Source organism: Microcaecilia unicolor, chromosome 3, assembly GCF_901765095.1.
Source record: "Microcaecilia unicolor chromosome 3, aMicUni1.1, whole genome shotgun sequence".
NCBI classification, from domain to species: Eukaryota; Metazoa; Chordata; class Amphibia; order Gymnophiona; family Siphonopidae; genus Microcaecilia; species Microcaecilia unicolor.
Window position 1 is genome coordinate 323,024,703 of NC_044033.1, and position 16,661 is coordinate 323,041,363.

The 16,661-nt window shown below is 43.1% G+C and overlaps 1 protein-coding gene across 2 annotated transcripts in view; it reads right to left on the minus strand.

Moving 5' to 3' along the window:
- Nucleotides 1-16,661, minus strand: part of ZDHHC14 (zinc finger DHHC-type containing 14) — a 406,180-nt gene that overhangs the window by 66,316 nt on the left and 323,203 nt on the right. For both annotated transcript variants that reach the window (XM_030198384.1, XM_030198383.1), the window contains one exon: nucleotides 4,388-4,525. In XM_030198384.1, coding sequence (XP_030054244.1) covers nucleotides 4,388-4,525 — 138 coding nt within the window. The remainder of the gene's footprint in view (nucleotides 1-4,387; nucleotides 4,526-16,661) is intronic.

Consider the following 16,661-nt stretch of genomic DNA (forward strand, 5'->3'; position numbering starts at 1 on the left):
TCAACGTGTAATTAAACTCTGGAATTCTTTGCTGGAGAATGTAGTAAAAGCAGTTAGCTTAGCGGGGTTTAAAAAAAGGTTTGAATGGCTTCCTAAAGGAAAAGTCCATAGATCATTATTAAAATGGACTTGGGGGAAAATCCACTGCTTATTTTTAGAATAAGTAGCATAAAATGTGTTGTACTGTTTTGGGATCTTGCCAGGTACTTGTGACCTGGATTGGCCACTGTTGGAAACAGGATGCTGGGTTTGATGGACCTTCGGTCTGTCCTAGTATGGCAATACTTATGTACTATTGGCTACCTTCCTTCCACCAGGTCTCAGAGATGCCTATTTTATCTATCTTTTCATTTAGTGCTATATATTAAACTCTCCCATCTTATTTTTAGGTGTCTAACATTTGTATACAGACACTTCAAACAATAGTTTTTATTTCTATTAACAACTTGCACAGCATTTGACGGTGATAATTTGTAGGTCTGCTCTTTATTTAAATACATCTGGCCTACTTTGGTCTTTATTGCAACCTCACTATCACGATGCCCTTTCTTCACTGCTTTGGTACTGGGCCATGCTGAATAAGAGAGAGAGATGTGGTAACTTTGGATTGTGAGAAGGAAGAGAGAGAGCACAGATGATGCTGGATGGAGGATGAGAGAGAGAGGGAGGGAGTCAGAGGAGTTGCTCGGTGGCAGCAGAAGACAGAAAGAGACAGACAGACAAGAGGTTCTGGGTGGCAAGGGAGAGAAAGACAGAGAGGAGATGCTGGATGGCAGCAGAAGAAGACAAGAGAGGAGATGCTGGGTGGTGGAGGAGAGAAAAAGATGGTGATGTTAGATGGTTGAGTGTTAGAGGGAGAGACAGGGTGTGATGCTAGTTGGTGATGAGAGAGAGAAGAAATGCTGGATGGCAGGGAGGAGAGAGAGAGAGAAAAGAGGAAAGTGGGAAATTGACCATGGACTCCAGAAATGAGGAGGACAATTTTGATATTTGAGAAGATTTATTCATCAAAAACCTGACACAGTACTGTGTGTCTTTCATCAATAAATGGGATTCAATATCTTCAATATCAAATCTTTCCAGTCGATAATACAATGGGTCAGTCTTGAAAAAGACCTTTGGGGCACTGTTGCGAGTCTGCTAATCAAACAGATTGAATGGCAAATTTTTGCTGGAACGTTTTGCTCAGAACCGGGGGGGAGGGGGGGGGGAGAAAGAGACATGCTGGATAGGAGAGAGATAGAAGAAATTCTGGATAAGAGAGAGAGAGAGAGAGATGTCACAAGCTGGGGGGGAGAGAGGACATTCTTGATGACAGGAGGAGAGAGAGAAGCTAGATGGCAGGGGGAGACAGACAGAGAACGCTAAAAGAGAATATGAAGAAAAACTTACTGTGGAGACAGAAACTCATAGTAACACCTTTTTCAGCTACATCATGAAGAAGCACAAGGCCATAGAGGAGAGACTGAATGAATTCTTTACTTCGGTCTTTACGGAAGAAGATGTAAGGGATCTACCTGTACCAGAAATGGTTTTCAAGGGTGACAATGTGGAGGAACTGACAGCCCAATGATCAAAAGTAAATGTAGGTGCTAAAGGCCACTAGTGCCAGACTAGCGCATTTACCTTCTCACCCATGATCATCGGGCAAACAGCATCTGTGCTTCTGAATACTGCAGAGCTCATTTAAATTAGATTTAAATGAGCTCTGCTTGTATTCCGTCCTTTTGATCAGAGAACAGCGCTCTGATCATAAGTACATAAGTAATGCCACACTGGGAAAGACCAAGGGTCCATCGAGCCCAGCATCCTGTCCACGACAGCGGCCAATCCAGGCTAAGGGCACCTGGCAAGCTTCCCAAACGTACAAACATTCTATACATGGTATTCCTGGCATTAACACTACGACAGCTCAGAACTGGCACTAGGGATAAGGCTCTGCTCCTGCTCCCCCCCACCCCATCAGAGTCAGGCAGCCTGGGTTGTCACTGTCAGCTCAGGCTGCCAAATCCTGGAGGTCCATTGGACCCCCAGACCCCTGCCATCACTTCAGCCCTCGTGGCCCCCCAAGCCCACCCAGACAGCGACACAGGAGTTGGAGGGCCGGTGGACCTCGAATCCCCAACCCCCCTGACACAAGGGCCCGGGGGGGGTAGGAGATCCAGTGGATCTCCAGCCCTCATAACCCCCCCACAACCCCCAAAAAATCCCTAGTGGCCCAGTGGGCTGTTACTCAAGCCCCCACCCGCCCTGGTGGTTAAGCGGCCAACCCCCCCCCCCCCACCCACCGTATTCCGTGATGGAGGAGGGAGTAGCACACTCCCTCCTCTTACAGCACTGCCTTGAAAATGGCGGCACCCTATCTTGCCCACTGCATCCTGGGATGTAATGGGCAGGGATTCCAGGGAAGCCCCACCCAGCGAATCACAGGATGCACTGGGCATGGCAGGGTGCCACCATTCTGAAGGCAGCACTGGAAGAGGAAGGAGTGTGCTACTCCCTCCTCCATCACAGAGATATGGGGTGGGGTTGGCCACTAGATCATCAGGGCAAGTGGGGGGATTGAGTTACCAGCCCACTGGGCCACCAGGGATATTTTGTGGGGTTGTGGTTCAGTACCCATATTTTTAAAATCATTCCCAAAATAAATAACTCTCTGATCCCTTATTTTCTCTGTTTGTCTGTCTTGAATAGATTGTAAGCTCTGTCAGGCAGGGACTGTCTCTTACATGTTTGTGTACAGCGCTATGTATGTCTAGTAGCGCTACAGAAATGATATGTAGTAGTAGTATCAGTAGCCCAGAATTACACTGCATTATTAGGAAAGAGATACAAAATAAGACCAAGAATATTATAATGTGACCTCACCTTGAGTACCGCATTCAGTTCTGGTCAGCAGAATTAGAAAAGGTTCAAAGAGGAGTGACCAAAATGATAAAGGGGATGGAATACCTCTCATATGAGGAAAGGTTGAAGAGGTTAGGGCTATTCAGCTTGGAAAAGAGGGCTGAGGGGGGATATGACTGAGGTCAATAAAATCCACAGTAGTAAAAATAAATCAAATTTTCACTCTTTCAAAAAATACAAAGACCAGGGGAAACTCAATGAAATTACATGGAAATACTTTTAAAACAAATAGGAGGAAATATTTTGTTCACTCAAAGAATAGTTAAGCTCTGGAATTTGTTGCCAGAGAATATGGTAATGGCAGTTAGCATATCTGGGTTTAAAAAAGGTCTGGACAAATTCCTGGAAGAAAAGTCTATAGCCTGTTATTGAGATGGACATGGAGGCAGCCACTGTTTGTCCTGGGATAAGTAGCATGGAATGTTGTAACTATTTGGGTTTCTTGCAGGTACTTGTGACCTGGATTGGTCACTGTTGCAAGCAGGATAAGCAGGATACTGGGGTAGATGGACCATTGGTCTAACCCAGTATAGCTATCCTTATGTTCTTAATGTCCATTTTGCTCTGCTGTCTGTAGTACTAGTACTACTCAATATAATTCAAGTTGTGGTATGGCTGGCTGTGGTGCTTTAGCATTGCCAAGGATAAATTCTATATGGGGTGTGCTTTCTGCGCCTCTAACTTTTAAGTAGGCTATGGTGGTTTCAATTTATCGAAACATCTGAAAGACACAGCTAACTGGGTTTTCAAGATATCTACAATAAACATAGAGGAGATTAATTTCCACATATTGGGCCTCAAATGTATATAGGTTCATTGAATATATCCTGAAAATCCAACTGGCTATAAAAACACCAGGATGCGACTGAGAAACCCTGTCTTAAGCCATCATTACCCACACAGTATAAATGGAACTAATAACTGAATTTTATCAAAAATTAATAAAAATGCTTCTCCTTTGTATTCTATTTAGAACATACTTTATTAACATAAGTTTAGTTTTCATCTGATATACCGCCTTTCATACAATCAAAGCGGTTTACAGATAAAATCAATTTTAAAAAGTACAAAGAAGGAATAAGAGTGCCAACTATCAAGAAAAAGAGAGAACAGGAAAGGTAGAGAAAGAGACTGTCTCCTGAGCCTATTTCTTGTAAATATGACCTCTAGATGGCCTAAATGAATTGGATTGGGTGGAAAACATTAGTGCCAAAAAATATCGCCGGTTTTTAGATGCTCTTCCAAATCAAACAATAAAATCAATAGCATAACAGCAACATGGTAATCTTAAGTTTTAGCGGAGTGCTGGGCAAATAATCAAAATTAGCATGGGTAAACTATAAGGAAGCCTAGAACAAAAAGTCAGATTGATATAAGTAGAAGAAAGGAGAAGAAAACCTACATGATAAAAAGAAGCGGATCAAAGAAATAAAAATAAATTCAAGCAAATGGTTGCAATTGATTTCATCAGCATACTTACGAAGAATGACGTGGGTGATAACGAATGCAAATATAAAGATTGTCAGAAAGGACAGCGATAAAATAAACATATAAAAAAATCTGTAGTTTCTTTTCCCCACGCAGTTGCCCACCCAGGGACAGTGGTGATCAAACCGTTCTGAAATGAGAGGCAGAAAAAGAAATATGGAATACAATTAATTAAATACTCCTTTACTTGAGACACACACTACTTAACACAAGGAAGGGCACAAAATAGCGTATTTAACAAGGCATTTGAAGTCTTTTATGAATTAACACTGAAAAATCCTTGTGAGAATGTTGGGGCGGAAAAAAGGAGCAATGGAACGACCACTGGAAGGTAATCTTATAAACCATTTTCATATGTAAATCACTCACTTACACAAGTAAATGGGCGCATATAAAATTAGATCATGCCGGTGTGCAAGCTCAGGGGCGGATTAGGTGTACTCAGAGGCAGAGCTGTGCTTTACATGCGTATTTTATAAAATGAAGCAACAAAGACAAAGCACAAAGGGGCCTCCAGAACTGGAACGACGGTACAGTCTTTATTGAAAGTGACCTGACTCTTTTAAAAAGTACCGCTGGGGTTCGACCCCCTGAGGGAGGCACTGGTGAGCGCTGAAACACAGCCCGTGTCGGGTCACTTTCAATAATAACTGTACCGTTATTCCAGTTCTGGAGGCCCTTTTGTGCTTTGTCTTTGTTGCTATATTTTGTGTACTTTTGGACCCCCTCTTTTCTGCTATTTTATAAAATGCACACATATTTGCATAAAAAGCCTCATTTGAGATAGAACAAAGAATTGAAATGTCTAGATCGGGATGAGAATAATTCTGGTGGTATTTTAGAACAGACCTGCCAATGTAGAAGCTGTTCTAAATAGACGCAGGAATGGACGTTTATGCACCAGCTACGTGCGGTGGAGCATCTATTATTACAAAGATGAATATGGATAACATCAATGGCAGAAATACGGCTACATAGATGTCTATGTGTTAAAACATATTCATGTATGTAGGTATTTCAGAACATATCCATGTATCTGTTAGTACCAAGATGTGTATGTGCTTGCTATTTTAGAAGCCTGTCACATAGCCAGATATCACATACAGGTTATCACTCTCAGAAGGGACACAGAACTCTGGGCGATTAAGGGGACGACCTCCCTTAATCCCTCCTGCAGAGTGCTGTTCAAAATGAGTATTTTTAATTAACCTACATGTCCCTGAGGCATCCTGAAGTAGATCTCGGAGGTCATAAACATGCATTCCGCTTCTAAAATGGAGAATACATATGTATTTTTTAGCCCCGCCCAAAATGCACCTAGACCACACTCCTTTGCCATATACACATATTCACAGTTTGGACGTGTATATCCTGGCTTTCTAAATTCAGTATTTAAACGTCTATGCACTATACTATACCCATCTAAATCCCTGTTTATGCACATCCAAATCATAAACACCTCTTCTAAAATAGCCACCATTGTATGTGTGGACATTTACAGCAGCTCTTAAGCAGCTCTTAAGCACATCTGTGCCTTCAATGTAGGGGCAATTTCTGCAGGATTTGTGCTATTATCTTATAAAGACAAATACACGCCTACGTGTTTTTATAAAATTAGATCAAAATACATATCTTCTGGCTTTCTAAACATAGGTGGTCCGTTCTAAAACCATCTCCTAACCTCTAAATCCAGGTATTATCTGTCTTTCAAAATCAAGTCTACTGAGTAACAGCTATCAAACAAGATACTGTCATTTTTCTTCTTTGCACAGCATTTTCCTCCTTCCTTTACTAGCTGCATTACAGCAGTAGCTCCCAACTTTTCTCATGTTGCAGCACATTTGGCACCAACTTCACTTTGTCAGGAAACATCACCTTTCAACCCCCTCCCCCTAACATCACATTCCCTTCCTTTTTTTTCCTTGTAGTATCACCACATTCCCTTCCCTTCCCTCCCCCTTCTCTCAATTCATTCTCCATGACATTATCACACCTTCCCTTTCCCTCCATCCCCATCCTCCATCTCAGACCACTGCTCTCTTTCCTCTCAACCATGCATCATCACCACCTTTACTTTTCTCAGCCTCCTGTCCCCCATTTATTGAATTTGCTATACTGCTCGACTTAGTCCAACACCACAGCTGTTTACTATGATTAAAAAGAAAACCAAAAATGGAAAAGAACTACAAAATAAATAACAGTCCTTCTTACCTGCTCCTGCTACTTTAGCATCCTCCTCTGCTGGCTTCTCTGTGGTCAGAACTGTGCAGGGCCCTGTAGGCTCAAGAAACGCACTGGATGAACACAGTTCCAATTTCAAAGGAAAACCACAGAGAAGACAGACATAGGTAAGAAGCCCTGCTTGCAGGGGGAAGGGATGGAGAGAAAGACTTTGCTATAGCATGTGTCTTGCCATCCTCTTTTGTCTGCCACTAGCCCCTAAGTTTCCACTGAGATTGCACTGTAACACATTGGTTGAGAGTTTATTTATTTCAACATTTGTAACCCACCTTTTCCAATAGAGTACTGGTTCAAGGTGGCTTACATTACAAGTCTATCTGATACAGACTAACATGTGTTGCCTATAACGTCGGCATCCTCAAAGAAGAATTTTCTAAAGAAAAAAAGCTTTAAGGTGTTTCCAAAAGGTAAGATAGATGTTCATGCATTTTAGGTCTTTTGGAAGTTCGTTCCATGCTTTAATGCAAAAGTAGCTGAAGCCTGTTGCTGAGGCAGCCATGGGCAAAGAAATTGTTAATTCTGTTTTAACTCTTCAGTTCTGTAAAGTAAAGTGAAGGAATGCCAGCTGGATTTAATTTACTCAGAAGTTAGCTTCTGCTAGACTGAAAGGTTAGAAAGGTCAGTGAGAAATTAAACACTTTTTGTCCCTTTTTGAGTTAAATGTTAGGTCATAGGTATTAGTTTACCACATATGGGTGCCATTATGAACAAGGCATGTTGCAGACATACTGTAGTTTTAAAAGGATTAGTTTTAAAATGCTTAGAAGGAGATAGTGTAAGTGTAGATATTCCTGATGTTTAGATTTGTTTTATAAGGAATTCTGATTTCTGTTTATTGTAGAATATGTTTTATTCTGTGTAATTAATAAGTTTTGTTTCTATGTAGAATATCTGTTCAACTCAGTGTGACTTTTCAAGTAAGACTGCAGTTGAAAAGGTCAGCATCTGGTTTGAATTATCCACAGTCCTAGCTAGTTCAATGTATGAAGCTAATAGGTGAAAGAGGTCAGGATACGTCAACTCTCTTCTCCTTGATGAATAGCTAAATGAAGGACTGGTTTTCTGAAAGTAATAATAAATGTAAGATTGCCCCCTTAGCCCCTCAATGAACCTAAGTTATGAAGTTAGCTGGAAATCTGGGAATTTAATCATAATAAAATACAAGAGATAGGTGCCCATTGTCTAATGTGAGGGGCCCCAGGTCATAGGTCAGTTTAGGAAATGTCTGAAACCTATGTAACTGATATTTTGAATATGTATAGAGATGATTGGTTGAGACAGGGTAATTAATCTATTCTTTGCCATCTGGTGAGAAGGGGGGGCTAGAGAGGAGGTTTAAAACTGTATATAACTGGGAGCAGAGGCAGCTTACGTTGGTACAGACAGAAGAAGGAGAGAGAGGACAGACAAGAGATGCAGGATCCAGAGAGAGCTGAAGAAGAGACTTAGTGCTGATGTTCTACTTTGGTTGCTGGCAAATAAAGAAGATTTCTCTCTCATTCTGGTGTGTGCTGTCTGACTTCTGAAGTACCACAGATTCTGCTGACAATAGTGGTAATTCCTGCAACATTGCAAGAATGGATTTGTTCTTTATCCCTTGGAAGTTGGGGAGGTCAATGTTGAGGTAGTTTCTTGCATCTATGGTAGCATTACAGTTCGGCAGTTCTATGAGGTTGATCGTGTATTCAGGGCCATAGATGATCTTGTAGGCCCAGGTGCAAGTTTGATTTGGAACAAATGTAGTTTGTTTAGCAGTGGTCTGACATTTTCGAATCTCGATTTACCATGTAGCAGTCTGGTGGTGGAGTTCAGCACCATTTGTAGTTTCTTTAGGGTTTGTTCTTTGCAACCCGCATAGATTCCGTTACAGTAGTGTGCGTGGGTCAAGACCATAGCTTGAACTAGGAAGTGGAATAACTCTCTAGGGAAGTATTTCTTGATGCGCTTCAGTTTCCAAATCTTATGGAACATTTTCTTGGTAATGGCTGTGGCCTGGTTTTCCACTGTGACTCTTAGAATCTTCATTATCCAGAGTGTGATTCCCTTTACAACAATGCTTTATTTGTATTTTGCTCACACCTTTTTCACTAGTAGTTCAAGGTGAGTTACATTCAGGGACACTGGGTAATTTGCTGTCCCTGGAGGGCTCACAATCTAATTTTCTACCTGAGGCAACGGAGGGTTAAGTGACTTGCCCAAGATCAGAAGGAGTAGCAGCAGCGTTGTATGGCAATGGGGAAAGGTGATTACCAGTCAGCGGATTTTCTCTTTGTTCAGTTTCATTTTGAACACTGAGGCCCAGTTTTCCATGGTATTCACTCCATCGGTAATTTTGGCTGTAATTTCGGACATGCTCTTGTTGAATCGGATATAGATAGTGTAACCAGGTACCTCTAAGTGCAGCCAAGGATAGAACAATCTCCTCCAGCCACAGGCTCCCGGTACAGTCAAGAAATAAATGTCCACTAGCAACTTCAATCTTAAGGACTTTATTCCATGCAGGTTTCTAGTAGACCTGATACACAGTTCCAACAGCAGCATTCACCTTCAATCTTAAGCACATATAAGCCACCTAAAATTGTGTGGCAAATAGTCCCCTTTAAGCAGTAGGCTATCAGCACATACCAGGATTCAACACAGGCTCACAGTCAGCTCCAGTCTGGGCTCTTTATCCAGTGCACAATAAACAGTAGTTCAATTCCAAATAGAAGCAGTTTGTTCAGTTCATCATCATAGTTAAATCACAAAACAGCAGTTTCTACCTTCTACTCTCTTTACCTTCATAATAGGTTCCATACTTTAGGGACTTCTCATACCCAAGGGATTCCACCCTGCAGCTGCTTCACTGGTAGATTCAATACTTTTGGGACCTCTGTTACCCAAGGGTTTTCAGCCTGCACAACTTTAGGGACTTCTCTTACCCAAGAATTTTCAGCCTGCATCTGCTTCACTCTACCCTTTTCTCTCCTTCTGCTTCTCTCTCTCCTGGGACTCCTTCCCACCTGCCTAATCAATCCCTGGCTTCTGCTACCACCACCAATCATTCTCCTTCCATTAGTTTCCCCCACACCCATACCAGCTGAGTGAAGCATTAGACTAATGATGAGCTCCTGCACACAGGGTTTCCTATCTCTCTTTCCCCCTAGTGGCAGCCAATCTACAAGTCCTGCCAGCTTACACCCCTGTCTTCCCCTACTGCAGCTAGGCGTTCAGTCCGGGTTCTTCATCTCACCCCCTGGCTCCTTGCCTGCAATGCCTTCTGGGACTTGTATTTCAGACTGAAACTGCCTTAACCCAACTATCCTGGATGTGACTCTATCACAATAGATACGTTGTCAGTGTATATAAAGGGTTTGAAGCCCTGTTTAGCCAGAGATCTGGCTAATGGTGCCATCGTTAGGTCAAAGAGGATGGGTGAAATTGGGGAGCCTTGTGGGATGCCGCATTCAGATTTCCATGGAGGGGAGATTGATCAGCCCATCTTTATCTGGTAGGATCTGGATGTGAGAAATCCTTCGAACCAGTCTAATACTTTTCTGCCAATGCCGATTTTGTCAAGCAGTCTAAGTAGAATTTGGTAGTCAACCATGTCGAAGGCCCTTGAGAGGTCGAACTGTAGTAGTAGCATGTTGTGACCTTTACTAATCTCCTTTTTGAAATTGGCTAACAGTGTTATCAATACCATTTCTGTGGTGTAGCGGGATCTGAAGCCTGATTGGGACTCATGAAGGATGTTGAAATTGGTTAAGTAGTTTGTGAGGTGGGTGGCTATTAGTCCCTCCAGTATCTTCATTATGAGGCATGGATGCTACAGGCCTATAATTTGCAACTTTCTTCTTGCTTTTTTTGTTGTCCTTTGAGATTGGTATCAGTAGTATATTACTCTTCTCCATTGGGAACTGTCCTGTTGAAAACAAAGTCTAGGTGTGTTGTGAGATGCTTCTTTCATGACTTAGTTGGGACATGTAATTAGCATGCAGTAAGCAGCTGAGAAATTACGAATTGAATGGGCGACTGTTTCCTGTGTCAGCTGTCAGCGAGCTAAAGGTCATCTATGATTTCTTAATGGGTGCAGATCCGTTGGGGTTGTCCATTTCGTCTATGAAGTGTTCCAGATGATGGTCGGCCTGAGAGGTTTTAATTTTTGGTGCAATTTCTTGGAGTTTGGAACCCCTATGGTCTTTTACCACTTTTCTCAAGAGTGGACTACCATTGTATTGAACCACAATATCTATATTTTGAGCAACAACTCATGTACATAGTGTTGATCGAATTGACCTCTGAAGAAGGCGTTAGTCACACCGAAACATGGCCTGTGATGAGTCATCAACAAAGCACACTTGTTCCATTCTTGAGAGCCCATTGTGCGTACTTTTCAGGACTGCTTGTGCTGTGTACTTTGACCCTCTCTGCTACATGCTAGTGTCTATGTGGTGAAAGTTTATGCATAGATTATAGTATTTTCAAATCTAAGGGTGTAAATGTGTGCCCCCCTGAGGCTCTGCCCCTGTGAACAGCCACTTAAAAAGAATGTGCTGCACACTTACAGAATACTGTGTAGTCAGAAAATGGGCATTTATGCAGGTATGGATCCACATATGCATGTAAATGATTAGAATCCAGTGGCGTACCAAGGGGGGGGCGGTGGGGGTGGTCCGCCCCGGGTGCATGCCGCTGGGGGATGCCGTGGCGCGCGCCTGTTGGCTGCAAGTTCGAATCGCTACGCTAAATTCTCTCGTTCGCTGCAGCTCCCTCCCTCTGCCTCGGAACAGGTTACTTCCTGTTCCAGGGCAGAGGGAGGGAGCTGCAGTGAACGAGAGAATTTAGCGTAGCGATTCGAACTCGCAGCTGACAGGCGCGCACCACGGCACCCCCCCCTAGCGGCGTGCACCCAGGGGGGTGTCATTTCGCCGGGGGGGGGGAGACGCGCTGCATCCGGGGGCGGGGGGCGCATCGGCGATCCGCCCCGGGTGTCGTCGAGGCTAGGAACGCCACTGTTAGAATCCTGACATTTATGTGCACTCTTGCTGACTAAACCTAGACAGTTCCTTACAGAATTACCCCTTTTAAAACTAGGACCAGATAATTAAAAGTCTTATTTGTAAAGCAGTCATGCTATACAGATAAGTCCTCTATTTGCGAATTTTCAGCAGCGTTATATGGATAGTGCTAGTGTTGCTGCTGAAACTTTTTATAGACTGCCCTGGCACTATCCTGAAAGTACAGAGGCAGAGCAAGAGTGGAAGACCCCTTAAAATCTATCTTAAACTCCACTGTGAATCAGCATAATTTCTACAAGATTGAACTTACATGATCATTCTTTTTTGTCCTCATTAACTTTGCTGCAGTGTTTTGAAGCAATTGCAGCCCTCAAAACATACTCCCAGTATTCTAATGAATTAAAATAGCCTAATTTACTGGTATCAAGACAGGTATTATTACAGCAAGGTCTTTATATTCCAAATAAGCAAAAATTGTTGAATTTGACTCAGCGTATAAAAGGAAGATTGTTGCACTGATATTTGTGACTTCAGACAGGGGGGATGTTATCAAGGTGTGATAAAAGGCAAGATTTTATTGCACCTTGATTTACCACAGGTTTTAGCAACCAGTGGTATATCAGTACTGCAGGTTGCTGCATCGGGCCCCGTATAAGAGGCTTGGGGAGGATAAGCCTCCCCAGCCCCAACTGTCATGATCCTTTCTCTCCTGCTGGGACGATTGTCTTATTGAGTTGGTGGCACTACCACTGCGGCAGCAATAAAAGCAATGCAAATAAGCGAGGGGCCGTTTTCCTTTGCATGCTGCCGCTAGCTCTGCCAGTCACACTCTGTCTGATGTACATTTCCTGTGTTGAAGGGGTGTGAGCAGCAGAGCTAGTGGAGGTACAGAAGAAACTGGTCCCGCATTGCTTTTACTGCTGACTGCTTTGAGCCTGCACTTGCAAGAGGATGAGTGGAAGGGAAGGGTTAATGCTAGATGAGAAGAGACACACATACAAGGGGTAATGCTGGATTAGGAGAAGAGAGAGTGAAAGAGAGAGATAAACAGGTTAATGCTGGATGAAAGAGAAGAGAGAGAGAAAGGGGTAATGTTGAATGGGGTAGAGAGGTGGGATAATGCTAGATGAGAAGAGAGACAGAAATACATGGGATAATGCTGGATGTGGGAAGAGAGACAGAGAGGGTAATGCTGGATGGGAGAGAAGAGACAGAGAACAGGGTAATGCTAGATGAGAAGACAGAGACACACACATGGGGTAATGCTGGATGGGGAAGATTGATGGGGTAATGTTAGATGAAGAGAAGAGAGAGAGACATACAGAGAAAGAGAATTGGGTAATGCTGGATGGGGGACAAGAGGCAAACAAAGAACAACAATTGGGTAATGCTGGATGGGGAGAAGAGAGAGATGGGGCAATGCTGCAGGGGGAAAGAGAGAAAAAGGAGATGTTTGATGGTAGAGGGAGAAACAGAAGAATAAATGAAAGACAGCAGAATAAGAAGGGGAGCGGGAAGGCCTGGATGAGGGAAAGATGTGGAAAGATGTAGGTGAATGCAATGGAAAAAAGGGAGCGTGAAGATTTTATAGTAAGAATGAATGAAATCTGAATGGACAGAGAGGTAGAAAAATAGAAAAAAGCTGAAAGAAAAACATCATTGTCAGAGAAGAAGATAGGAGGGGAGAGAAAAAGAACCACTGAACAGGAGACCCTGGAAAAAGATCTAAGAGATGACAGGAAAACTAACTGGAGATTGGGACCTACACAATTAGAAAAATTAAATGGCCACAAAACAAACGTAGAGAAAATAATTTTATTTTTAATTTAGGGTGAAGTAGTTTTGTAGCACTGTTAGTTCAGTTTAAAGGTTAATAAATTAAAATAAAACAAGCAAGCAAAAAACAAAATAAGGTGATACTATTTTATTGGACTAATTCAATACATTTTTGACTAGCTTTTGGAGGTCAAAATCTTACCTGAGGAAGGTGGGGTTGGCCTCTGAAAGCTAGTCAAAAATATAATGAATTAATCCAATAAAAAGATATCACCTTATTTTCCATATTTTTGTTTGTTCATTTCTAATGTAGTGATTGAAATGTATCAGTTTTTGAAAATGACATCTGTTGTCTTTTTAGTTTGCACAGTAGAGGGAGACATGCATCACTTTTTCTCTCTCTGGTGTTGCACTATATGCAGAGACTGGCTTCTGGGGGATCAGTTTGTCTACTTATTTCTATTTGTAGCATGTGGTTGCTTGTTCTATATTTGGTGAGGGTCTATCTGTATTCTGCATTTGTGAAAAACACATTGAATGACTGGTACTAAGCCAACGTATTTAGTTTTCACAATAGGTGTATTGATGTTGTACTGCCCGATGCAACGTTTACAGTGCTGTCTTTCCCTAGGTAGGGCCTGACTCACGGAAGGTAGTGCTATATGGTATGATAGAATTGCTTTATAGATCTTGAGTGATTTTTGTAGGGTTGTGTGTTGATTAACAATATGCAAAAAGTGACCTGCCGTCCATTTACTGCTGACATAGGTAAACCCCCCTCCCCCCCCCCCCCCAGGATTTTAACTTGCCCCATCCCTCTTTATCCTCCCAAAACATCTGAGTCACCAGCTGCCTATAGGTTGCTGAATCCCATGATAAAAGAATAACTCTGCTTGTGTGCCACCTCACAAGCACTGATATTCTCTGTACCTGGAAGCATCAGGCCTCATAGCTCCGGTCCAATGCTCACGGACCTGATCTTAAAGGGCTGTGCGGCTGTTGGTAACCCCTGTATCACAACTCCCGACCCCCATCAAACCCTCCATCATGACCCCCAACTGACCCTCCCCCCCCCCAAGGCCTCTCTCCATCAGTGAGGGCCTTTACCTGGTGGTCTAGTGGTTCATGGAGAGCAGAAATACCAATCTGCTCCTTCCCAGCCGGTGCCACCTCCAAAACAGCACCTCTAGTGGTAGTCTTGCGCTATTATCACTAGGTGTCATATTTCCATATAAGGAAGCATGACCCCTAGCAGTAGTAGCATCAGACTTCTGCCAGGGGCACCATTTTGGAGGCAGTGGCAGCTGGGTATGAACAAATGGGTATCGCTCCTACCCATGAACCAGTAGACCACTAAAGGGCCCCAAGGCCCCTGCTGATGAAGGGGGGGAGGTCGGAGGGGGTTGGAGGGGTCTTCATGGGAGTTGATCAGGGGTCAGTAGAGTCATGATGGGAGGTGTGATTGTAGATCAGGGGGTCATGATGGGGGGGGGGGGGGGGTTACCAGCAGCCCCACAGCTTCTTTATGATTAGGCCTGGGAGCATTGGGCTGTGGCTCAGTGCTCCCAGAGGGTAAATTAACCCTAGCTTTTGGCTTTAGTGGTGATTTTACTGTGATTTTCTGCCCTTAACGTTCTTGCATTTTGTATCCAGTGCACACCACAAGTTGCAGTCTGGTTTTTATACAGTAATGAGCTCCTTTATATGCATTTGCATGTTTGAATCTGATTAGTATGTAATCCGCAGCAACCACAGCTACTGTAAGACAAGTCAGGCTGCCTTAGTGCCCTTTAACTCATTAAGGGGCAAATAACATGACTTAGAGCCCTAACACAGCTCGATAACTTCCCCCCTTATCCTGCAGTCCAGTTTTTCACTTAAACTATTTAATAGTTCTTTAGGTTGAAGATGAAATGTTGCATTGGAAAATTAAGTAACCAAGCATGCAACAGATTCAAACAAAAATGTTGCTATATCAAAGAGAATCCTCAAAGAGTCTCCACCTCTAGCCACCATTACCCTGTTTATTAATTTAACAATATTTGGTCAATACTCAAAATGGTCACTGACTGGTTAAACTGCTTGTTCAGGAATATCCAATATTGTTCAGCAGCACTTAACTGGTTATCGCCGTTGAAAATTAGCAGTTAGCGCCCAAGTGAAAAGCAGCTATTCTGGGGGCATTCCGGGAGTGGAGTCAGCACTTAACCAGCCAGGGTAACCACTTAAATGGGACTATAAAACACAATCCTAAATTTATTCGGCAACCCATAGACAGTTAAGTTCTGAATATTGACTTAACTGGCTATGTGTTAGCCAGTGCTGCAGCCCGGACATGGCCCGGCATTGAATATCTGGGAACAACATTGGCGACGGTCAGTAAAACGCTCAGTACTGCCAGCTGAATATTTGCCCCTATGATTCCAATTCCTTGTGTTATATGAAATCCTGATTGATGAGAATAAATAAGCTTTTTACACTCTATGGAGGCAATTCTACAACTGACAGCCCTATTTAATGTCCTGAGGATGCAAGATGGATGCCTGTTCTATAATATTAGCGTACCCTGGTATTGATGTACTTAACATTTATACCAGCCATTGACCTGGGATATCTGTGGGCACCTAAATGCAGCAGGGATGCACTTAACTTACAGTAAAGGGAATGGGACTTGATATACTGCCTTTCTGTGGTTAAAGTGGTTTACATATTATATACAGGTAATTATTTTGTACCTGGGGAAATAGAGGGTTAAGTGACGTCCAGTCACAAGGAGCTGCAGTGGGAATCAAACCCAGTTCACCAGGATCAAACTCACTGCCCTACTACTAATACTAATCATTTATAGAGTGCTACTAGATATACGCAGTGCTGTATACAATATATGCAAGTATTCCTCTGTCCCTAGAGGGCTCCCAATCTAAGTCTTTGTACCTGTGGCAATGGAGGGTAAGTGACTTGCCCAAGGTCACAAGGAGCTGCAGTGGGAATCAACCTAGGTTGCCTGGATTGAAGCTTGCTGCACTAACCATTAGGCTACTCCTCCACTCCAGCCCTAACTACTAGGCTACGTCTTCACAGTATTCTGTATGTTATGTGTGCTGAGGAGGAGCCCTGCCCATCCCCCACCCATGCTCTGCTCCTATCTATGCCCCCCTCCTCCTTTGGCACCCTGCTGGCACTTTCGTGAATGTACACTAGAGAACTGCACGGGGGACAGAAATCTTACCCATTCCCAACCCATCCCCA